The 24,597-nt window shown below is 35.7% G+C and overlaps 1 protein-coding gene and 1 non-coding gene across 2 annotated transcripts; both read right to left on the bottom strand.

The window, feature by feature from the left end:
* Window positions 1-2,645: 2,645 nt before the first annotated feature.
* Window positions 2,646-2,726, bottom strand: TRNAL-AAG. The gene has a single exon. It is a non-coding gene; the product is annotated as a tRNA-Leu (tRNA).
* A 10,305-nt stretch (window positions 2,727-13,031) lies between these two features.
* Window positions 13,032-16,975, bottom strand: LOC109183461 (UDP-galactose/UDP-glucose transporter 4-like). Its single transcript, XM_019333558.1, has 8 exons — window positions 16,763-16,975; window positions 16,497-16,643; window positions 15,902-15,930; window positions 15,550-15,751; window positions 15,156-15,398; window positions 14,958-15,059; window positions 13,697-13,804; window positions 13,032-13,573 (listed from the first exon to the last, which is right to left on the bottom strand). The coding sequence occupies exons 2-8, from the start codon at window positions 16,623-16,625 to the stop codon at window positions 13,307-13,309; spliced, it is 1,080 nt and encodes a 359-aa protein (XP_019189103.1). The 5' UTR covers window positions 16,626-16,643; window positions 16,763-16,975; the 3' UTR covers window positions 13,032-13,306.
* Window positions 16,976-24,597: the final 7,622 nt, after the last annotated feature.

Raw genomic sequence — 24,597 nt, 5'->3', positions numbered from 1 at the left:
TCTTTATTTTCTACCATTCAAAGATTCCTTACTTTCAAATTTATTAATTTATTATTTCATTATATTGTCCATTGTCATCTTTTTACATTATATTGTAATTAAATATCAAAGTTATAATACAAAATTTGTTATATATATATATATATATATATATATATATATATATATATATATATTTACCAAGTATTTTATACAAATAAAATAAATATTAATATTTTATTCAATACTTTCACAAGATAACTTACGATACACATCTCACAACACATGAAATATGTAGGGAAAAAACTATCACTACCAAATATCAATAATTGCTTGTAAGATAAAGAGTTTATAGTACAACTAAAATCACAGTCATATACACAGCAAGACAAATCTAAAGCTTCTTGCACTATAATCTCATTGCACTATGTATCAATGTTGCAAAAATCGCGCCTAGGCGCCATTGCGCCGCCGCGAAGAAGGCCGAAATCGGCCATCTCCGCGGCCGGCCGCCTAGCCGGCTGAACCGGCGCTTTTATTATTTTTTTTTTATTATTTTTTTTTGAAAATGTCGAAAATCTTTCGGAAGGCATAACTTTTGACTCGGTTGTCTGATTTGGACAATTTTTTTTTTCAAATTGCGTATTTTTTCAAGATCTATACACCACAAACGGCCGAAGGCGGTTTGGTCCATTAATTTCTCAAAAAAATGCTTCTTTAGCTCTTAATTTTAGTTTTTTTTATGTATTTAGATGGTTTAAACAATATTTTGAACACTTTTACAACCACTTTCGTAAATAGTTTCTAAGAAATAACTATGGAAATCTTATGTTTTATTACTAAATAACTATGGAAACCTTATGATTAATCGGCGCCTAGGGGGCGCCTAGCGTGTTTTGCAACATTGCTATGTATCCCTCTATGCTAGGCAAATTATGTTGTGGAACCGTGTCCACCTTACAAGGTGGACACGGTTCTAAAACTGTTCATAATTATAAATATATAGTTTAAAAATTATGAACATATAGTTCTATAATTATGAACATAGAGTTGTGAACATAATTATGAACATATAGTTTTATAATTATAAACATAGAGTTGTGAACATAATTATGAACATATAGTTCTCCCTTATGTCCCGTATTTGGTTTCAACCATACCTATACAATTATTTTATTGACAATTATAATCAATCTTGACTATATTATCTTGCATTTGTAAACTTAGAATTACCTATTTAAATATGCAAATTCAACATTCAATTATCTATGCATGAACAATTCCAATATAATCTTGCCTTGATATAATTTAAAGTACTTATTTAAAAAACAACATTGGGCATTATCCTAATCGCGCAATGCGCGTAAAAAACTAGTAGTATATATAAGTATTAAGTAAATAATATATACAACTTTAATGGAAGATGGTGTAGCTTAGTTGGTAAATCAAATAGTTTTTATTATTACAATGGTCATGGGTTCAAACCTATTGTTGGCACATGTATTTTTTTCGTGAGCGTTATAATGAGTTTTTTTTTTGTTTTTGTCGAATCTATGAGCGTCCATGCTCCTACCATGAGTTCGAACCTATGGCCACCTATTTATAATGTGTTTTCTATTAGAACGATTTTATCCAATTAATTATGTTTCATATTTTGTTATGAATACTTTTTATTGCATTTTAAAATATTTTGATTTTTTGGCCCTAGTCAAAAAGTTTTTACCTCCATGTTTTTAAGTTTTGTTTTATAAATTTTTATTAATAATTAATTTATTATTTATTATGATAACAATGTTATTATATTGTTTGTAAGCTTATTTAATTTTAAATTGTTTATTTTTTTTATAAACTATAATTATTTATTTATGAAGGCACTAGTGTTGTTATTAATTATTTTACATTTAGAAAAACATCTATAATTTTTTTTCATGATTATTGTTGTTTACGTAAATTTTTAAAAAACTTGTGAATCTTATTCAAATTATTTGATATTAGTGTTTTTTTCCTTATGTAATTTAAATTTTAGGTATAAAAGTATATGTTAACTTTAATAGGGGCTATTTTTTTTAGTCAAATCGGGACCTATAAAATGATATGACTGGGCTTGAATGGGAATAAAAAATTTAAAAATACAAAATATAAAAAATCAAAATAATTGATTATAATATAGTGACATCCAGAGCACCAATATATTAAAAAAAAAAAACAAAAAACAAAAAATCTAAAAGCATTAATCCAAACTTAAAAATCATATTACCAATAAGATTGAATGATACTCGTTTTTAATTAGGGAATGAGGTTTTTTAATTGGTGGTAATAAAATCTCATAGTTGTGTTCTAAAAAGTTGACAACCAAACACTAACTATGATTTTGATTCTCATTCCTAGTGTGTAAACACATGAACCAAACATACCCGAAATGTTAAATAAGGATTAGCTTATGGGTTATAAATATTTTGTTAAATGTTTAATGAACATGAATTTGGTTACTTTGGAGTATGACAAAAAAATAATTAATTACATATTAAATATAAATCATGAGTAATAAGGAGTTAACATAAACTATTTTTTTTTTAAAATGCACAAATGAATCATTTAGCATAAAGTGGTTCGTTTATTTATAATGTAATGGCTGTAATGCAAAATTGACCCTAGTATAGGGTTCATATTGAGAGTGAGATTTGAACCCACGCCCTTTCGGACCAGAACCTTAATCTGGCGCCTTAGACCAACTCGGCCATCTCAACTATTGGATCTTTGGCTTTCACAAATGTTTTTAGTACTATATGTTGATATATCATCTATAACTAGTTATGTGTTGGTAACTCGATATGCCATCTGCAACCAGTTTGGTTTCAATAGAAGACAGAAGAGTATTGTTTTGGGAGACTTAGATGCACTCAAAGAGATCCCAATGTTCACTGGATGATCATTCAATAGGATATTTAGGTATGATTTTTTTTTTTTTTATGATAACTAAAGGAATGCATTAATTCATAAAGTGCGCTATACAATCATGCGGGATATACTCCTCATGGATATATTAGGAGAAGAGACTCGGGGCAAACCGACCCGAGGCGGTCGCGGTGCGATAAGAGGGAACCTGGGCGTCCCCAGTTGGGGTCGAGGTAGACCCCAACGTCGGCCTCAGTTGGCCGGGGTCGACCTCGGTTGGGGTTGGCCTCGGCGTCGGCCTCGGTTGGGGTCGACCTCAGCGTCGGTCTGGGCGTCGGCCTCGGTTGGGGTTGACTTCGTCGTCGGACTCGGTTGGGGTCGACCTCAGCGTCGGCCTCGGTTGAGGTTGACCTCGGTTGGGGTCGACCTTGGCGTCGGCCTCGGTTAGGGTTGGCCTGGGTTGGGGTCGACCTCGTCGTCGGTCTCGGTTGGGGTCGGCCTCGGCGTCAGCCTCGGTTGGGGTCGACCTCGTGCTCAACCCCGGTTGAGGTCGACCTTGGCCAGACAGAGTAGCCCGTAGGGACCGCCACGTGGGTAGGCCGTCCCGGGCCTCGAGCGTGCCCGCGTGACTCGGTCAACCGGGATCCAACCGCCCACCCTATTCTCATGGGGCGGTTGGGAGGATTATCTAGTATAAGAAGACATCTCCTTGTCTTGTTAGGACATCTACACTTTATCTCACTATTACAGTCCTTGTAATTTCCCTACAAAAGATTATTAATACAAAAGTTGTCCCCGCAACATATACCTTGGTGCCTTTTCCTATTTATCATTTATTGAATTTGGTGATTCGGGTCTACCCGGGTAATTAAATCCATCAACTCCCAAGACCCAAGGACAGAGGAAGAACTAGAAGCCCGAGCTAGCTCATGAGTAACTTGGTTCGCTAACCGTTTGACATGGCGAACAGAAATGTTCCCAATGTCACTAGCAATACACTGACATTGCTTAATAATTAAACCAGCATAAGACAAGTCTAAACAACTAGAATGAAAATTAACACAAAGGTTCAGGCAATCAGTTTCAATGATAAAATTACTACCACCACTACTTTTAAACCAAGCTAATACTTCCTTAAAAGCCAAAGTCTCCGCAAAATAAGGATCGTGACCACAGCTTAAGCGACCACAAATCTGCCACCCCAATCTCGCAAAATTGCTCCATAACCTGCACCATCTGTGAAGAGCGTTGCATTTGAGAACACCTACCGGCGGCGGAGACCACATGACGCTTACACCTGCATGGGAATCATGATTATTACTGGGTTGAGAATAAGATTGCCTCCAGCTATCACAAAGGACAGCAACATACACCAAAACTCGATCAAACTGGAATTCTAAGACGTGATTTCTTATATTTTGGAAAGAATGATTTGAACAATCTTTTCATATAAATTGTTAAGAATTCAGTGTCCATATATAACTAAAGGAATTTAATGTTCATACTTGTGTATAAACCCTAAAGAATGGATTGGAATGGCTTGCCTCCAGCTATCACAAAGGACAGCAACATACACCAAAACTCGATCAAACTGGAATTCTAAGACGTGATTTCTTATATTTTGAAAAGAATGATTTGAACAATCTTTTCATATAAATTGTTAAGAATTCAGTGTCCATATATAACTAAAGGAATTTAATGTTCATACTTGTGTATAAACCCTAAAGAATGGATTGGAATGGCTTGCCTCCAGCTATCACAAAGGACAGCAACATACACCAAAACTCGATCAAACTGGAATTCTAAGACGTGATTTCTTATATTTTGAAAAGAATGATTTGAACAATCTTTTCATATAAATTGTTAAGAATTCAGTGTCCATATATAACTAAAGGAATTTAATGTTCATACTTGTGTATAAACCCTAAAGAATGGATTGGAATGGCTTGCCTCCAGCTATCACAAAGGACAGCAACATACACCAAAACTCGATCAAACTGGAATTCTAAGACGTGATTTCTTATATTTTGAAAAGAATGATTTGAACAATCTTTTCATATAAATTGTTAAGAATTCAGTGTCCATATATAACTAAAGGAATTTAATGTTCATACTTGTGTATAAACCCTTTAAAGAAGAGATTGTAAAGAATTTTAGACTTTGAATACTCAATACAGTATACACATTTAATACATTCCAATCCATTCTTTTTATTTTCGGATTCTCATACTTGTCATCAACCTTTGACCCAATGTCATAAAACTATCACCACATCCAAAAAAAAAAAAAAAGCACAGAATTGCCTTGCAGGACAATGGGAACCTTACAAAGTAAAGGACAACATAAAGTCCTACTTGGTTAAGGACTCTACCCCCCAACCCCACCCCTTTTCCTCTGCAGTCTGCTCTCTCTCTATATATATGTGTGTGTGTATATAGTAGTCTTGAAAATCATACAGCTATCTTTTCCAGTTTTCCAAAAAAGAAAGATAAGAGCATTATATTTATCATCACTAAATAAAGAAGGCATGAAGAGAATAATTGTTGACCAGATTATTGTTAGATTAAGAGACATTGATTCCCTCTGGATGAGATAATGATGTGCCATAACAGAACTTCATCAAGACCAGAAGAATGAAGACGACATTTACTTGAAAACAAAAAACAACGCATAGGAGTGCAGGTTTAAACGACAGAAGTGTCCCACATCGGAAGCCTGTGAAGTTGGATACCTGAACATAAGTTGCAGAAGGAAATAACAGGACACGACCTTACTTGAACAGGATCTGTTCTATAGGCTCGTACCTCTGTATCCTTGAGTTCTAAGGAGACAGGAAACGGAGACAGGAAACCAAGCCTGGTGGATGAACTATGGCCAAGAGATTAGAGCGTGATTAACAGCTCCAGACCTTAATTGGGCTGAGCCGTAGAGGATCGTTCTCAGCCCATGAGCTCATGGTTGGGATGGTCTCTTGGCTGTCTGACTGGCTTCCAACCTTTTTCTTTGCGATTTTGCTGTATCTGGTTTTACCTTGTTAGTTTTGAATTGATTTTTTTTTTATTGCTTTGTCTGCATTAATTGCAGGGAATTTGTGACCGGGTTTCATAAGAGGAAGAAGAAGAAGAGGAGAAAAGAAGCGCATAAGCAATTGCATGAAGCCGAACGACGAACACGTATTGAGGACCGTAATGGGAAGAATGCAAACAACATTAACTGGACAAAACAACACTCTGTTAAAAGATGTTTAGTGGAAATTTGTCCCACATCGTAAAATCTATGAAGCTGGATACGTGAATATAAGTTGGTGAATGATGGATTTAAAGTCGCTTATGTAAGGGAAATATATATATATTGCTCATGCAAGAAAGCTTAGTCATTTATATATGTAATTGATTGATATGAAAAATAATTACTCAATTAGCTCTAAGGTAGCGGTTTTTGCATTGGTGGAAGTTATTATATAGCTTGGGCCTGGTCATACTAAACAATAAAAATCAGTCTATTAGAAAAAAAAAGGTCAAATACAATCGTTAAATCGTTATATCCTACACCACGGCGCACATAGCACTGTGCGCCGCGCGCCTTCCAAAACGACGTCGTTTTGGGGTAGTGTTGGGAGGCGCGGTAGGAAGTTGCTGAGATTATGTGTATTTGTTCACAACGTTATGTGTATTTGTTCACAATATTATGTGTATTGGTTCATACAGTTATGTGTATTTTTTATACAATTATGTACATTCTTTTTATACAATTATGTACATCCGAATCAGAAAATTTGTGTATTATGTTAAGAGTTGATGTGTATTATGTTAAAAGTTTATGTTTATTATGTATTATGTTAGATTATGTGTATTATCTTTTAAAAAGAGTATGTATATTTTGTTATATAATTATGTACATTCATGTATAACATTATGTGTATTCTAGTATAACATTATGTACATTATTGAACAGCGGGTTTTTTTTTAAAGAAAAAACTACTGCCATTCACTGGGGCGGGAAATTTCAAAAAAAAAAAAAAAAAAAATTAAAACGACGTCGTTTTGCATCTGGGCGCATAGTGCAACGCGCGCCGTGGTGTAGGATATAAATTGCCGGTCAAATAGGCCCTTAACATTTACATGAAAAATCAATTAGAACCATAAACTTTAAAAGTTATATTTAAACACATCTAAGCTACTTGTCATTTTTGTGATACAGGCCCAATAGTTGATTATCGGCAAATTATTGTATGGACCATGGTTCACACAATGTTATGTGGACCATAACAAAAAGTACATTTTTAATATATTAAATGTACATTATTTTTGTACTGAATGTACATTATACAATATAATGTACACTCAGAACAAAAATAATGTATATCCACTGTATACAATATACATTATTTTTATATTGAATGTACATTATTTTTGTATTGAATGTACATTATTTTATAATAGACAAAATATGGTCCACACAACTTGTGTGGACCATGGTCCACACAATAATGATTGTTGATTATCACCAGTAATTGGTACATAGCACGATTCCGGCTACTGGTAAACAAGCGTCAGTTCTGGTAGCCGAGACACTAATTATCAGTGAATAACCAACTATTAGGTACAAAAATGAAAAATTGATGTGTTTATTTGTAACGTTTTAAAACTCAGAAGTCTAATTGATTTTTTATATAAAGTTTAAGGGTCTATTTGACCATTTTCTCTAACTATTATAAAATGTTATTTATAACTTTATTTTAATAATAATAATAATAATAATAATAATAATAATAATTATCATCATTACAATAATTCACATTTTTTAAGAAATAAATTTGTAATATATTTTTGTTATTTTTTAAAAGATACAATTTTTCAGCCAAACTGGAAGAAAAAAAAAAAAACAATTTTCTAAACTTCAACCAAATACTATAAATAAAAATGTATTCTGAAAAATAACTCATTTTCTTAAAGTCATTTTTTTTCCTCAAACGGACCCTTAATCGACCTTCTCATGCCAACCCAACAATCTGAGTAGTAGGATGTTCACTTTTCAAATAATTAACTAAATGGTTGAATAAGAATTAGCTTGTGGGTTATAAATATTTTGTGCTTACTTTTCAAATAATTAACTAAGGGTGTGTTTGGTTTGCACATAGGAATCGGAATTGGAATGAAAATCAAATCCTTCTATATAATAAAATCATAGAACTTTGACCAATCAGATTATGATATTTTTCCGCCAGCCAAAATGCCGTCGTTTTGGATGCTATTTTGGTGAACTTTCAGAATTTTTTTTTTCTTTTTTGTGCTAATGTCTCGATTTTTATGTACCTTTTGGATTCCCCAAACATAAATTTGTATAAAACTTATTTTGCTTTTATTTTCAGGTTGCATTTTTGCTCGTTGGAAATTGTTTCAAATCATAGCCATGTCTACCGTGCTTTGATCTTTACTAGAGCATATATACACAACACATTAAATACAAAATTTTGAAATTTGAATATAATTAAAATACAAATAATCAATTTTTAATTAAATCCTAATGAATTGGAACTCTGAAGCAACCTTATCTTTACTTTTGACGTTTCACTATCTGGTGCAACATCATGATTTAAAGTCATGATTTAGAGTCATTAATGTTGTAGCCTTTTAGAACTATATCTTCTGCATAATTATTTTATAAATACTACACAACCAGGAGCAACGCAATCCACATTCTTCTTCTTCGTTTAATCTCTGAGCTTTCATATCCTATTTGCACAATCTGAAAATATTGTCATTGTGTATCTTAGGAAAAGACATCAATCCAGATTATACCAAATAAGCTATAAGGTTACGATTATTCAGAACCTGTATAGTACCTGAAGGTCGAAACACTAATCTCATCAAGAATCAAGAGTGTCTCTTCCATGACTGAGGTAATTTTTCTTTTTATTAAATACTATTTTTCAGTTTTCTAAGCTTTCTAAAATATTTTTTTTTTTTTTATAGGGTACCTATGTGCATGGAAACATTCCTAAAGAATATGTGGACTAGTTTACGAATCTATATATTAAAGGAAGGAAAAGTTTAGGATGTGGTTTTATGAAGCAAGGTAAAGTGTTCTGTTGTGATCCCAACAATAAAAACACTGTTGTTTGATCAGTAACATTGTTCATGCACTTTTCAAGTATGAACCACTTTGAGACATTTGGAGGTAGTCACATATCGATTTCAAATTTTCAATCACTTTTGGCCGATTTCAAATCATATCACTTTTGGCATAAACTCCTACACTATGTTGACTTTTTTATGCACGATGTTGTAGAATTTTTGTTTTTTATTGTGCAGGAATCAAGAGATGTGTAAGTATAAAATGGTGTCCTAAGCAAATTTAAAGTGTGTGATTTTCCTTCTTAAAGTGCGTGGTTTTTGTGTTTAAGGTGCGTGGATTTTGTGCTTAAGGTGCGTGGGGTTTGTGCTTAAGATGCATGGGTTGTATGCTTAATGTGACTATTTGTTGAAACTTAAGGTGCGTGATTTTCCTTCTTAAGGTGAGTGATTTTTATGCTTAAAGTGCGTGGGTTTTGTGCTTAAAGTGCGTGAGTTGTGTGCTTACTGTGAGTATTTGTTGAAACTTAAGGTGCGTGGTTTTACTTCTTAAGGTGCGTGGTTTTTGTGCTTAAGGAGCATGAGTTTTGTGCTTAAATTGCGTGAGTTTTGTGCTTAATGTGAGTAGTTGTTGAAACTTAAGGTGCGTGGTTTTCTTTCTTAAGGTGCGTTGTTTTCCTTCTTAAGGTGCGTGGTTTGTATGCTTAAGGTGCGTCAGTTGTGTGAAACTTAAGGTGGGTCATTTTAAAACTTTAGGTGCGTGGTTTGTGTTCTTAAGGTGCTTTGTTGTGTGCTTAAAGTGCGTTGTTTGTGTTCTTAGGGTGCTTTGATTGTGTGCTTAAGGTGCGTGGTGGTTTGTGTACTTAAAGTGCGCCATTTTAATGCTTAAGGTACGTCATTTTAATGCTTAAGGTGGTGCGTCAACTGCACAACCGCACGGGAAGCCTAACCCAAACCTGAACCCTTCCCTATATGAGACCGTTCATGTGTGAACGGGTTGCCAAGGAGAGAACTAAGAACCACTCACAACCGTTCACGTGTTCAAATTTAACGGATCAGAAACACTAATTTAAAAAAACGCGATGAAATTTTCGTAAATAATTGAATATCAAAGTGCAAGTAAATCGTGTTGAAAGTGCAATTAACAGTTTCATATAGTGCATCTAAGTGCAAGTAAAATATACATTGAACATCAATATTAAGCGCACTTAACGTTATCATTAATTGCACCAAACGTTATCATTAAGTGCACCTATGTGAAAGACTTTATCATTAGGTGCACGAAGGTTAACAAAGTAAATTACTTGAACTTGTAAGTGAAAATAGTGGCACTTGTAAGTGAATTTACTTGCACTTTTTACTTGCAAACTTGCATCAGTTACTTGCTCTTGTAACACATTTTACTTGCACCAAAGTTCAAGTTATTTACGAAAATTTTACCGCGTTATTTTTTAAAATTACATCTTATTCATTGAATCTGGATACGTGGATGGCTGCGAATGATTCTTAGTTCTCTCCTGGGCTCATGTTCTCACTTGAGCGCGCCATATATATATATATATATATATATATATATATATATATATATATATATATATATATATATATATATATATATATATATATATATATATATATATATATATATATATATATATATATGAGCACGCTCTAATGAGAACAAGTGCCCATGAGAGAAATAAGAATCATTTACAGCTGTCCATGTGCTCAGATAAATGAATCAGATGTCATTTTTAAAAAACGACGCGGTGATATTTTCTTAAATAACTCGAACTTTGGTGCAAGTAAATCTGTTATAAGTGCAAGTAGTTTGTGCACCTTTGCAAGTAAAAAGTACTTGTAAAATCACTTACAAGTGCAAATAATTTACCTTGTTAACATTCGTGCACCTAGGTGCAACTAATTATAACGTTAGGTGCAACTAGTTATAACGTTAGGTGCACTTAGTATTGATGCTCAGTGTAAATTTTACTTGCACATGTATTATATTTTACTTGCACTTGTAATACATTTTACATGCACTTAGGTGCACTATATACAACTGCTACTTGCACTTGTAATCAATGTTGCAAAAATCGCGCCTAGGCGCCATTGCGCCGCCGCGAGGAACGGCCTCCGCGGCCGGCCGCCTAGACCGCCTAACCGGCCGGTTCGGCGGTTCGGCGGGTTTTTTTTTTTTTTTTTTTTTTTTTTTTTGAAAATGTCGGAAAAGTTTCGGAAGGCATAACTTTTGACTCGGTTGTCCGATTTGGACAATTTTTTTTTTCAAATCGCGTATTTTTTCGAGATCTATCCACCGAAGGCGGTTTGGTCCACTAATTTCTCAAAAAAATGCTTCTTTAGCTCTTAATTTTAGTTTTTTTTTTATGTATTTAGATGGTTTAAACAATCTTTTGAACACTTTTACAACCACTTTCGTAAATAATTTCTAAGAAATAACTATAGAAACTTTATGTTTTATTACTAAATTTTAAAAATTTTAAATTTTAAATTTTATTTTTAATTAAAAAAAATAAAAAATAAAAATAAAAAATCGGCGCCTAGGCGCCCCCTTGGCGCCTAGGGGGCGCCTAGCGTGTTTTGCAACATTGCTTGTAATACATTTTACTTACACTTCGATGTTCAATTATTTACGAAAATGCCACCATATTTTTTTTTTCAAAATCAATGTTTCTCATCTGTTAGATCTGGACACATGGACAGATGTCATGCGTTCTGAGTTTTCTCCTGGGCGCACCGTTCTCATTTGAACATGATCCTATATATAAGTAGGGTTCCAATGAGAACACTTGCTTAGGTGAGAACGTGAGAACAAATTGTGTACATCCATCTAATATTTTTTAATGGTCTAAATTAGATTAAGTGTGTGCGAACGCGAATTAAATGTGTGCAAATACGCTTAATCTAATCTAGACTGTATGACTATATATATATATATATATATATATATATATATATATATATATTCCCAATCAGGTGAGAACAAGGTGTAAGGTGAGAATGTGTATGAAGTCAAATTCACACTATTAAATGTTTAATTTGCACGGTCATGATTAAATCCATTCAATTTATTATTTATATAGTGTAAACAACTATACATATTGCACAGTAAATATTAACCTTTAAATTACTCAAAATCAGGGACTAACAAAAAGACCAATAATTTTAATTAGCTTGTTTGGTTTGTGTAAAGATGTATTAATAATGAGGTTGATGGTTTGAGCCTACCTCTAAACATTATTTTTGAATATTGTGCCAAACATTTTCTTAAAAAATACAGTGTGAGGTGGCAAATGGGCCAAGCTTTGCTGAATTGCTGGGATCTTGGACCTAGTTCAATTTTGGTCTCAGGCCTGAGCTTGGGTTAATTCCAGGCTTGGTTCCCATGCCTTCAAATGGATGGACTAAGACTAGCCTGAACACAATAATATTTGGGGGGCAAATTATGTGGTGGAATTGTGTCCACCTTGCAAAGTAGACACGATTTAAAAACTGTTCATAATTATTTCAAAAATTATAAACATAATTTTATAATTATAAACATAGAGTTGTGAATATAATTATAAACATATAGTTATGTAATATGAATATAGAGATTCAATAATTGTGAATATGACGTTCAAAAATTATGAATATATAGCTTTATAATTATGAACATATAATTCAGTAATTATGAACATAGACTTTTTAAATTGTGAATATAGAGTTCAATAGTTATGAATATGAAGTTCAAAAATTATGAATATATAACTTTATAATTTTGAACATATAGTTCAGTAATTAAACATATAACCGTGTCCACCTTGCAAGGTGGACACAATTCCACAGCATAACGATTGTATTTGGGGAACCCCCATTCGAAACCTGTATCTTTTGTGTGCGTGTTCAAACGATGCAATTGTTAAACCTATGTGCTTTCAAATAATAAATTATTTGTCTATAAATAAATTGAAGACATAATTTATTAATCGCATATTATGTGCCTTCAATTTTTTTGTGAAAGCGCCTTTAATTTATTTAGAAGTACATAATCTATTAACTGCAGACACAATCTGAATATCGTTTTGAAATAGGATCTACCTCCACAATGCAAGGTGGACCTTGATTTATGATATAATCTATACAACTTTTCCATCAGAGCTCAACAGGCCCACCTCACATCAAACTTTGACATACACTCATATTGTGGAAAAATTTTTGCCTAGATTACAAGCCACTTTGCTTATTGGTTATTGTATAAGTACAAAGAGAATGTGAACTACAAATTTAATAGAATCTAAAAATCAGATGTCAATGAAAACATATTATACCCAAACTAAACCATAGAGCTTTACTTCTTAGACTAATGGCCTCTTCTCTTCCTCTATTTCACCCTCACCGCTTTCTGAAGATGCCCGCTTCAGCTCTTTGAGATGATGTTTTCCTTGCTTGTTTGTAGCGCCAGACGACATGGGTGGTCGGCCCGAAGGTTTAGTTTCGGGCAAGAGCTTCAATACGATGCCCATGGTTATGAGCAGCAATCCCGAGCAATGTTCCTCAGTAAGTGGTTTTGTAAAGATCAAGTAGGACAGCAACAAAGTAACCGCCTTTCTTGCTGTCGTTACCTGTATTTTTACCGAATTGACAAAACATAAGAATCTAACAATAGTTTTGAGGATCAGGAATGTAGTAAACTGATATCCCACTAACTTTAAAAGCAAACAAGATATTGAAAACGACATATTTACCATTGCAGTTGTGGCAGCTCCAAAAATAGCTATAAGTGAAAGAACAGAAATTTGACCTATAAATGTGGCCATTGCTTCAAAAACCAAGACGCCATATACATAAGGATGCTGCAGATTAAATCAAAGATCGTTGTTACGCTATGGATCTATGATAAAAGAACAGAAATCCCATATGTTTTGTCCCTTGATTAAAGCATGCTATTAAAGAGAAAAAAGAACAAGGTTTAAGTCGGAAAGAGGTTTTGGATTAAAACATGATCACTGGTTAGGTTCAAATCAATTTATGCTACGTTGCAAGTATCAAAACCACTGCCTACTGAATCTGTATAAAAGAAGCAATAGTACATAAATACAAGGAATTCTAAGTAATTGGCTATTATGTAGCAAAAGGGTAAGTGGGAAAAAATTCTCCTTACTGAATTCTAAGTGACCAGCCAGCACTCTGGCCAGCTCAGTCCCATTGGATATATATATATATATATATATATATATATATATATATATGTATGTATAGATTTCTAATCAAGTGAGAACCAACCTTAATCTGCAAACTGCGAACTTGTGAAAGATTGCACCGCAAGTACTACATGATTGCACTGCTACGGCTCCCAGACATGCCTGAAAGACCTTGCGGTGCAATCGTATCCGGGTGTGATACAATAATGTAGTAAGTGCGGTGCAATCGTATCCGGGTGTTATACAATAATGTAGTAAGTGCGGTGCAATCGTATCCGGGTGTTATACAATAATGTAGTAAGTGCGGTGCAATCGTATCCGGGTGTGATACAATAATGTAGTAAGTGCGGTGCAATCGTATCCGGGTGTGATACAATAATGTAGTAAGTGGGGTGCAATCCTTCCCAAGTTCGCAGTTAGCAGGTTAAGATTGGTTCTCACCTGATTATGAACTTATATATTAGGAGCAGGATCAATAAAAACATGGGGTCAATTTTATAATTATCACAAACTTAAAGTTTAGTAATGGTAAGATGCTAGCCTTCGATTTCTCAAGATGGAGGATTTGGATGTGCAAACACTTTTTATAGGGGGAAGTGTTCTCACTTAAACCCTCCCCTATATATATGTGTATATATATATATTCAGACTTCTTTTCTAAGAAAAGAGGTAAGGTTTCACATGTCTTCATTTCAACAGACATGATTCACAGCACATTGGGTCCTACATTCTTATGGTTCTTCTTGTCTCCTATCAAGTGATGATGGGAAAAGGTGTTTTCAAGAATAATTTAAAGCATCTTTACCTGATAACAGGACTTCCAAGCCGTGAAAAGCTCTCCAGTTAATATCATGGGCACGAGGAGGAAAGGTGCCCCAACTATAGTCGAGCAGAATAGCATCTCCATCTGAGATGAACACAATGCAAAAAAAAACAAAAGTTAAGAGGCAAATTCTAGGTGATATCTTGTGAACAACCACATAACCAACTCAAACTTCACTACCTGAGTAGTTTCGGGATTCAGTTTAAAAATCGCTTCTTGCAAATTACCCAGAAAAGAATCCATGACTAGAGCACCACTAATCATCATGACGCCAATGATACTGAAATTCGGAGAAGTGTTGGCATCCGCTAGAGTGAAAAGAATCAAGCCAACAACTAGGAGCACTGCCGAGATGTATTCTTGAAGAGGGTATTTTCTTCTTAACCCGGGAATAAAGGCACCCATTATCATTACAGGCAGTACCTACACAGTTCAACAAATTCGGTGAAATCAAACAAATTCAGGAACAGAGAATTTTCATTTTCCAACAGAACTCTCAAGTCTGTTAAATCGTGGAAATAATATAAACCCCAGCAGTTAGGGAGTATCAAATTGAAGAATACGGAGTATATACCTTAGTGGATTTGAACATGATCTGTGCAGGGTAGTTAAGATATGCTAGGGAACCCTTTGTTAATCCATGAGAACCCATAAGAACAGCAGAGAGCTTCACATAGGTTTTCCAAGGGTTCACCATTTGCTTCATGGTGAAACCCTGCAAACGTATGAGTACTAAGTACACAAAACCTTGTATAAACGTAAAATACCACCCATAGCTGAAACAAAAAAAAAAAAAAAAAAAAAAAAAAAAAAAAACACAACACTTTTCACTTAGTCTATGAAATACCCAGATTATTTTAGATACTTAGCACACAATCCAAAGCATAGAAAATACCAAAACAAAAGCAAATGTCTCTGGTACATACCTGAACTGGAGCCTATTATACACATACTCCTGAAATTCAGAATATTAAAAGTTAAAACCCATTATTTAGTAATATATACCAATTGACAACAGGGGAGCTCAAACCTAATACAATGGCAACCTAACATTGAGTATCTCAAAATTGAAAGACTGGTGTTCTTAACACCAAATCAATGCTAGTAGTTTGATTAAAAAAAAATTGTAAAATTTAACAAATCAGAGAAATACAATAAAATCCAGCCACCCATTTACACTAAAATTGCAAAGAACATCAAGAAAAAAAAAAACAGAAAATTTTCCTCCTATAAGCCAATCACGGAAGTTGACTACTCAAAATTAGCAGCAATGACATAAAAATGTATATGAAAATCACCAACTATCCCATTATATAATAAGATTTAAGAGAAGTCAACTAAAATCAAATAATACAAAAAGCCAATCCTAACAATGTCAGCAAGAGAGTATATACACGATTTCCTGTCTGAAAAGCTAATTTCATCATATAATATATATATATATATATATATATATATATATATATATATATATATATATATATATAGATAACAGCGAAATTTACAGAAAGAAGAAAAGACCTCGCAAATGCCATTGACGAGGTAACCGAAGAAGAAACCAGAGGAGCAGATGAGGAACTGTTGCCATATGGGTCGATCAGATAACGAAATCCCGAACAAGGACCTTGCTTGATCTTCATTGTTCTTCATCTCTTCTTCCTCTCTCTCCTAAACAACCAAAACCGTAAGTTCAACCAACCAAAACAGAAAATGTCTGATACTTGCATGCCCAAAGCAAGCAACAACAAAAAAAAAAAAAAGGAAAAAGGGTGATAAAATTTTCTTACAAGCTCAGGAAAGTATCAAAAACTTTTACCAGGCTTCTCTGACAAGAGAGAGAGAGAAAGAGAGAGAAAGAGAGAGAGAGAGAGAATTTTGGGTTTAGGTTGAATTTGGGTACGGTGTAGTGTAGCCGTTTCGTTTTTTTGCTTTATAGAGACTAGAAAGCGAGAGGAGTCGAGGAAGAACCGAAGAAAGATGGTTTTGGTGAAGGAATCGCAAACGTGTGGGGCGGAATGGCAAAATCTGGACGAGTTTTTGGCATCTTCGATATTTTAATTATGGAAAGTTAGTAACCATATATTTGCATTATTATCTAACTTTGCCTATTTTTCCACTCCGTTCGTCACTATAAAATGTATTTATTTTTGTTTGTTTTATCAATTTTATAGCAAGAAAAAAAAATTATTACCAGAAAAATTTGTAATCGCTACTTGAGAATATATGAACTCTATAAACTTGATTTCTGTATAATAGCTTACAAATCACATATGAGAGGCAAATTGCACTAAGAAAATTTTGTGCTATAAGCTCAATTGAAAACGTATTAACAAAAATCGATCTCATAACCTTCAGATACGAGAATAATCTTTATTCAATCTTGCCCGCAATGACAGTTCAGTTGGTCATAGGGGTGAAGTTCGGGAAGAATGATCAGCGATCGAGTCTCACCAGCGACAGTGTGGTCTTGTGCGTAGTAAGCAAAGATCTAGTCTCTGTGTTCAGCCGAGCTACTATGATTTACATTCTCTCAGATGTTCTGTTTGCCCGAGGTTGGGATTCAACCTTTTAAGAAGAATCTTTTAGGATATTTGGTAAATTGCCAATTCGTCTATTTTTTGTGAATTTGTTTGATTTATTCAAACTACTAAAATCAATATCCTATATATAATAAAGCCATATGGTCTTGTGAAAATTAAATGGTGATAATCAACATTTAATTTTCACAAGACCATAATAATATTGTTAATTATAATAACAATAACAATAATAATAATTGCAATAATAATAATGATAATAATTTTCAATGACAGTTTATAATATATATATATATATATATATATATATATATATATATATATATATATATTTCAATTTCTACTGGCAAATTATTGTGTGAACGATGATCTACATAATTGTATGGATCATGAATATCAAATACATTTTTAATATATTAAAAATACATTATTTTTATATTGAAAGTACCTTACATACATATATAATGTACTCTTAGTATATTTAAAATATATTTTTTATTGCATGCAACCCCAATGTTCATAAGTTTGAAATTAATATATGGTATAGCTAGGCGGCCTAATATTTAAGATTGTTGATGCATGTGCATATTGAGGACTACGGAGACAAAGATGCGTTATTCGTGGATTCATCGGATACTATCCAACAACACTCTCCAACTTAATTGACATGAAGTAGGCTTAGTAACATTAAGATTATATTCTCGAATTATTAGTTCTCATCTTTTATTGATTACACACTTAATTCGATAGTATTTGAAAGAAAAAATCAATATTTGAACTAAGATTGTGATTTTGGTCTTTAAAGGTCAATTGTATGTTGCTACATCTAGAGTTAGAAATCTCAAATGTCTAAAAATTTTGATCCGTGGTGACTCTAAAATTATAATTCAATTACTATTGTAGTTTACTAAGTTCTTAAAAATTTGTAATATTAAATACTATGTACTAAATTTTTAATATAGTTTAAGATTTATAGTAATCACCCACCGTAAATATTATTTTAATTGTAAATATATTTATGTTCATAATTTTATCATAGGAATTCATACATAATAATTATTAAATAACAAAAATTTTATATATGAATAAACCTCATATAGGGTATATTTTTATAACATATTTTCCGTGCATCGCACGGGACAAATACTAGTTTGATAAATAGTGAATTTTTATTAGCAAATCAGGGCCAAAATGCAAAAATAGTAATTTTTGAGTGGCAAAAACTTGTGTGTCGTCTCATAGATCTTTATCCATGAAATCGGTCTGGTCAAGATGCAAATATAATACTTGTAATATTTATATTGGAAAATATAATACTAACCAGGAATAAAGTGGTTGTTACATATTAGGAAAAATATAATATTTTTTTTTAAAAATTGTAATATTTTTACATTTTGGTTTAAAAGTATTACATTTTTCAATATAAACACAAAGAGCCAATAACACCTCCATTGAGACTCAAACTCACAACCCCCCATATGAGAGTCCAACCTAGGTGCCATTAGACCACAAGATCTAATCTTGGCATATTATTAATAATTTATGTTAACATAGTAATTAAAAATATCATTAATTTATATTGATATTAAATATATTATTATTAATTTATATCTATATAATAATTTAAAATATAAAATCTATATAACATCCTTTGTTTTTCTCTCTAGCTACTTCCTAAAAAATTATAAAACATTATTGCTACTAACTTCCTACGATATATAGCATGGAGCGGATATGTGTGTATCATGACAGAGGTTGTGGGGGTGGGAGATGATGAAGAATGAGTAGTGAGATTTCATTTTTAGTGGACTAGTAGATATAGATTGTTAGACGTTTTTCTACAATTAATTTTAGAAAAAAAAATTGTAAATCAAGTTGCTGATATAGTTTTAATTTCGGATTTAAAATATCAACATACGCATTATAAGTTTCAGAATTACATAAATTATAAAAAAAAAAAATGAAAAAAATGACATTTTTAGTCCCTCAAGATGAGCAAATAAATTGTGATTCTCATTCAAATAGGAAAGAGATTACAAACTAGAGTCCTAGAGGAAAGTTACCACTAAAAGCTCCTATACAATAGACTAGACTAACCAACTAAATAACAGCCATAAACATATAAACCATATAGTATAACATAACTATATATTATTACTAACACACACCCTCAAGCACAAGGTTGGAGGGCGACAACATTGAGCTTGTCTCGTAGAGCCTGAAAACGCGGAGCCTGTAGTGGTTTGGTGAAGATATCGGCCATCTGATCCTTTGTTGAGACAAAGTTAACAATGAAATCCTCGGATGCAACCTTGTTCCGGACGAAGTGGTAATCGATTTCAACATATTTTGTGCGGGCGTGGAAAACTGGATTAGCCGCTAGATAAGTGGCTCCTAAATTATCGCACCAAAGTGTGGCCGGCGCGCCAGAGTGGAGCCCCAATTCACGTAGTAAGGAGATAACCCATGTGACATCTGTAGAAACATCGGCTAGCCCTTTGTATTCGGCTTCAGTGGAGGACCTGGCCACGGTGCGTTGCTTGCGAGAGACCCATGAAATAAGATTGTTCCCGAGAAACAAGGCGTAGCCATTGGTGGACTTGCGATCTACAGGACACCCAACCCAATCGGAATCCGTGAAAGCATGGAGATCGGAGGACGGTGACGGAGCCAGCCGTAGCCCGTAGTCCTGAGTCCCCTTGATATACCTTAGTACCCGCTTGAGCAGTGCCCAGTGATCATGAGTGGGAGAGTGCATGAATTGACACAATCTGTTGACGGAGTAGGAGAGATCAGGCCGAGTGAGAGTCAGGTACTGAAGAGCACCCACAATCCGACGATACTGCGTAGGATTATCAAAAGGATCAAGGGAAGGTGTTGCATGTTGTGTGATTGCAGTAGGGATCGCCAGGGCTTTACAGTCTGTCATTCCCGACCTAGTGAGAATGTCCTTCATGTACCGTCGCTTTGAAAGGATGAGCCCATCAGAAGAAGATAACGTCTTAATCCCCAGAAAAAAATTCGGTGTGCCCAGGTCCCTAATCTTGAAAGTCACTGACAGCTGATGAAGGAGAGTATCAATCAACGCAGAGTCGTTACCCATCATGATGATGTCATCGACATAGACCTACAAGTATACACGGGAGTCACCTACTGTATAAAAAAAGAGTGAGACATCGGTTTTGGATGCTAGAAAACCTGTGGATGTCAAGAACTCATACAAGCGGTTGAACCATGCCCGGGGCGCCTGTTTGAGCCCATAGAGAGAGCGCTGGAAATGACAAACATGCCCTGGATGTGTGGGATCCTCGTAACCGGGGGACTGTTTCATATACACCGTTTCGGATAGGTGTCCATTTAAAAAAGCGTTGTGGATGTCTAGCTGATGTAGAACCCACTTGTTTGACACTGCAAGAGAAAATAAAATGTGAACCGTAGTCGGTTTGACTATAGGACTGAAGGTGTCAAAGAAATCCTCACCGGCTACTTGGTTGAACCCATTTGCCACTAGACAGGCTTTATAGCGCTCTACGGTCCCATCGGCCTTGCGCTTGGTGCGGTAGACCCATTTGCAACCAATAATGTTCATATGTGGGGTAGCCGGTATGAGTTGCCATGTGTTGTTATGCATGAGGGCATTAAACTCCTGATCCATGGCGTCCCGCCACTGTGGGTGGCCTACGGCTTGGGAGTAACAAGTGGGGTCCACAGTGGTGTTAAGAGCGAAGAACTGTTCGCCTGTACCCCGAGTTTTGCGCCGGGTGCGCATGACATGCCCCTCCGTATGTGGCTGTGTGTGGGAAGCTACAGTCGTGGGAGATCCCTCTATAGACATAGGTAACGGCTGTTGTGCAATTGGCGTTTCATCCAGAACAGGAGGGTTGCCGGTTTGGATTACCACGGGCCCAGCTCCCCAGGGTGCAGGAGCGGGGTTCGGACTTGAGTTAACCTGCAAAGGAGTCTGCAAAGCAAACGGAAAGACCGACTCATCAAATCGCACATGGCGACAGATAAATATCTTCCCTGTACTTAGGTCCATACAGCGGTATCCCCTAAATGAAACTGGGTAACCTAGGAAGACACAGGGTGTAGAGCGGTACTCTATCTTGTGCCGATTATAAGGCCTGAGATAAGGGTAGCACCTACACCCAAAGAAACGGAAGAATGTGTATAGCGGTGGTGTTTTGTGTAGACAGTAATGTGGACTTTGATAAGAGATAGCCGATGAAGGTAAGCAATTAATCAATTGAGTTGCTGTTTCAAAAGCATAATCCTAATATTTTAGTGGGGCTGAGCTCTCGGCTAAAAGGGTCAAATCGGTTTCGACAATATGTCTATTCCGGCGTTCAACTCGTCCATTCTGCTCATGGGTATAGGCACACGATTGTCTGTGTGTAATGCCTAGAGATTCAAACATTTTGTGAAGGTGAGATACTTGCCACCTAGGTCAGACTGAATGGCTTTGATAGAACGGGAAAATCGTCGTTCTACCATCACCCGAAACAATTCAAACACTTTATATATTTCTAATTTTAACCGTAAGGGGTAAAACCAGCAAAAGCGTGTACAATCATCTACGAATAACACAAAATAGCGGTAGCCAGAATCTGAAAGAACGGGGGACGAACCCCAGATATCCGTATACAACAAATCTAGAACATTTAAACTTGAAGTAGGAACTCTATATAGTGGGAACCGAGCCAACTTGCCAAGTTGACATGCCGAACAAACTTCAGACGCACAGGCTTTATTTGACGTGACTGGACAGTGTTTTAGGACTTGTTGAAGGGCTTGTTTATGCAGGTGACCCAATCGTTGATGCCAAATTGAGGGCGAAGCTCTTGTAGTGAAATACGCAAAATGCGACCACGGCACCAACAATTTATATAAACCGCCAACTGTGGAACCTTTAAGAAGAACTACCCGAGTAGTGCAGTCCTTCAAAAAAAAAAAAAAGAATCCTTATGAAACTAAAAAAAGACATCGTTGTCGTTAGTAAAACGATAAACTGATAAAAGGGATAATAACAGGTTCAGAACTAGTAATATATTGGACATATTTAATAATTTGGAACTGGATGGGATAACCGTATGACCAACTCGGGAGATATTCAAACCTGCGCCATTGCCCACTTTTAGGACGTTGCCGCCGGTATAGGTCTCGGACTGCCCGACCAGCTGCTCGTCCGACGAGGCATGCGTGGATGCGCTGGTATCCGGGAACCAAGCGTCCGCCTGTACGTCCGCCGGCGAGCCACCAGCGATGGCCACGTTTGCATGCGGAGCCGGTTCTGACTACTGCTTGAAACAGTACACGGCAGTATACCCATGCCTTCTGCAGATCTGACAGCGTGGGTTGCCTCGTCCACGACCGCCACCGGACTGCCGCACTCTTCCGCGACCTCGATGGTTGGAGGACTGCCGGCCTCCATTTCCAGAACCACCACTGGACTGTCCGCCGCGCCCGGCGTATAGAACCATCGGAGAACTGGTGGCTCCAGTGTGATCCAACTGCGGGAACTCGTCGGCCTGAATGAAGTCCTGCACCTACAGAAGATCGCCGAGCTAAGAGAGGGTAACTGGAGTCCCGGTCACCGTGAGGGCACTGGCCATCGCCCGGAATTCCGGCCGGAGGCCCCGAAGCACGTACAGGATCTGCTCGTCGAGGGAGAGAGGGTAGTCGGCGAGAGACAGTGCCTCAACGAGCATCTTCGCCTTCCCGAGGTATTCCGAGGCCGAGCTGTTACCTTGCTGGAGAGTCTGGAATTGACCAAAGCAAATTGAGACACCGGGCTCTCGTGGATGATGCCAGTGTCTCGGTGATGGAGAGCCACACATCGTGAGAAGTTTCCCGGCCAACAGCGAGCGGCATGACCTCGTCGGAGAGTGACGAGATCAGGAGAGACAGGATCGATTGATCCTGTTGAATCCAGGCAGTGTGCGCTGGATTCTCGACCGTCGAACCAGCAGCGGTGGCGCCGAAGTCAGCTGGTTGCGTAGCTGCGGGGATGGTTGCCGGAGGACAAGGAGATCCACCGCCAATGTAGCCTAGCAAACGCTGCCCACGCAAGAATGGTACAATCTGGGTACGCCAGAAGAGAAAATTCCGATTGGTTAATTTTATTGAAACGAAGTGGTGCGCAACATTCAAGGAATTTGTGGTGGCCTGAGTAGGTACGGTGGTGGTTGTCACCGTACGTTCGGAGGAATTTGTCGACATGGTAGGGAGGAGGAGAAAAAATAGGATAGGAAAAAAGGTCTAACGCTAACTGATACCAGATGAGCGGATGAATTATGATTCTCATTCAAATATGAAAGAGATTACAAACTAGAGTCCTATAGGAAAGCTACCACTAAAAGCTCCTATAGAATAGACTAGACTAACCAACTAAATAACAGCCATAAACATATAAACCATATAGTATAACATAACTATATATTATTACTAACACTCAATTATGTCATAATGGTAACTCGGTCCTTTAATTATAAGGATTACTTCATTTAGTCCCTGTATTGTTTTTGTAAAGATCATTTTAAAACATCACCTCAAGTATATATTAAATACTAATGTTAATGTAAGGGCAAAACTGAAAATTTACGGAAACTATTCATAAAAGCATATTCCCTAGAGTTCTTATTTTCATTTACAGTCTAAAATGAACTCATAAGGTCTAGTTATTCACATATGAAGCTAAAATCATAATCAACTTGGTAGACAATGAGGTAAGTTGTATGATAACTCACAGTCTCACACATTCATCCAACTCATTGTATGATCATTCACAAATGACAATTTCATTGTTCAAATGTCATATTGCCAAATTTGTGGATTGTGTTGTTAACCGGCCTTGTCTTTCAGTTGGGTGGGACATTAGCTAGTGGAGTGGAAAATGAGATCGATTGCAATTCACATGTGTTCCTGGGTTGTATTGTGTAGTTTTGCCTATGTTCTATCATGTCATGACCTACATCAATGAACATTCAATAGTGACTTAATAAACATATATTTGTAACTTAATGAATTTGTTAGAATAACTTAATGTAATTATAAGTTAATTTTTTTTTAAATATGAATATAGGGGT

Source organism: Ipomoea nil, unplaced genomic scaffold (assembly GCF_001879475.1).
Source record: "Ipomoea nil cultivar Tokyo-kokei standard unplaced genomic scaffold, Asagao_1.1 scaffold1129, whole genome shotgun sequence".
Taxonomy (NCBI): Eukaryota; Viridiplantae; Streptophyta; class Magnoliopsida; order Solanales; family Convolvulaceae; genus Ipomoea; species Ipomoea nil.
The sequence above is the reverse complement of the archived record's forward strand: the minus strand, read 5'-3'. Positions and strand labels throughout refer to the sequence as shown.

Excerpts from the sequence above, each read along its gene's own strand:
- LOC109183461 (XM_019333558.1), bottom strand. The coding sequence starts at position 16,625 with ATGAAGAACAATGAAGATCAAGCAAGGTCCTTGTTCGGGATTTCGTTA. Across the intron at positions 15,752-15,901 it reads TATAATAGGCTCCAGTTCAG|CTATGGGTGGTATTTTACGT; the intron begins GTATGTACCAGA and ends TTTTTGTTTCAG. Across the intron at positions 13,805-14,957 it reads CTTGGAAGTCCTGTTATCAG|CATCCTTATGTATATGGCGT; the intron begins GTAAAGATGCTT and ends TTTAATCTGCAG.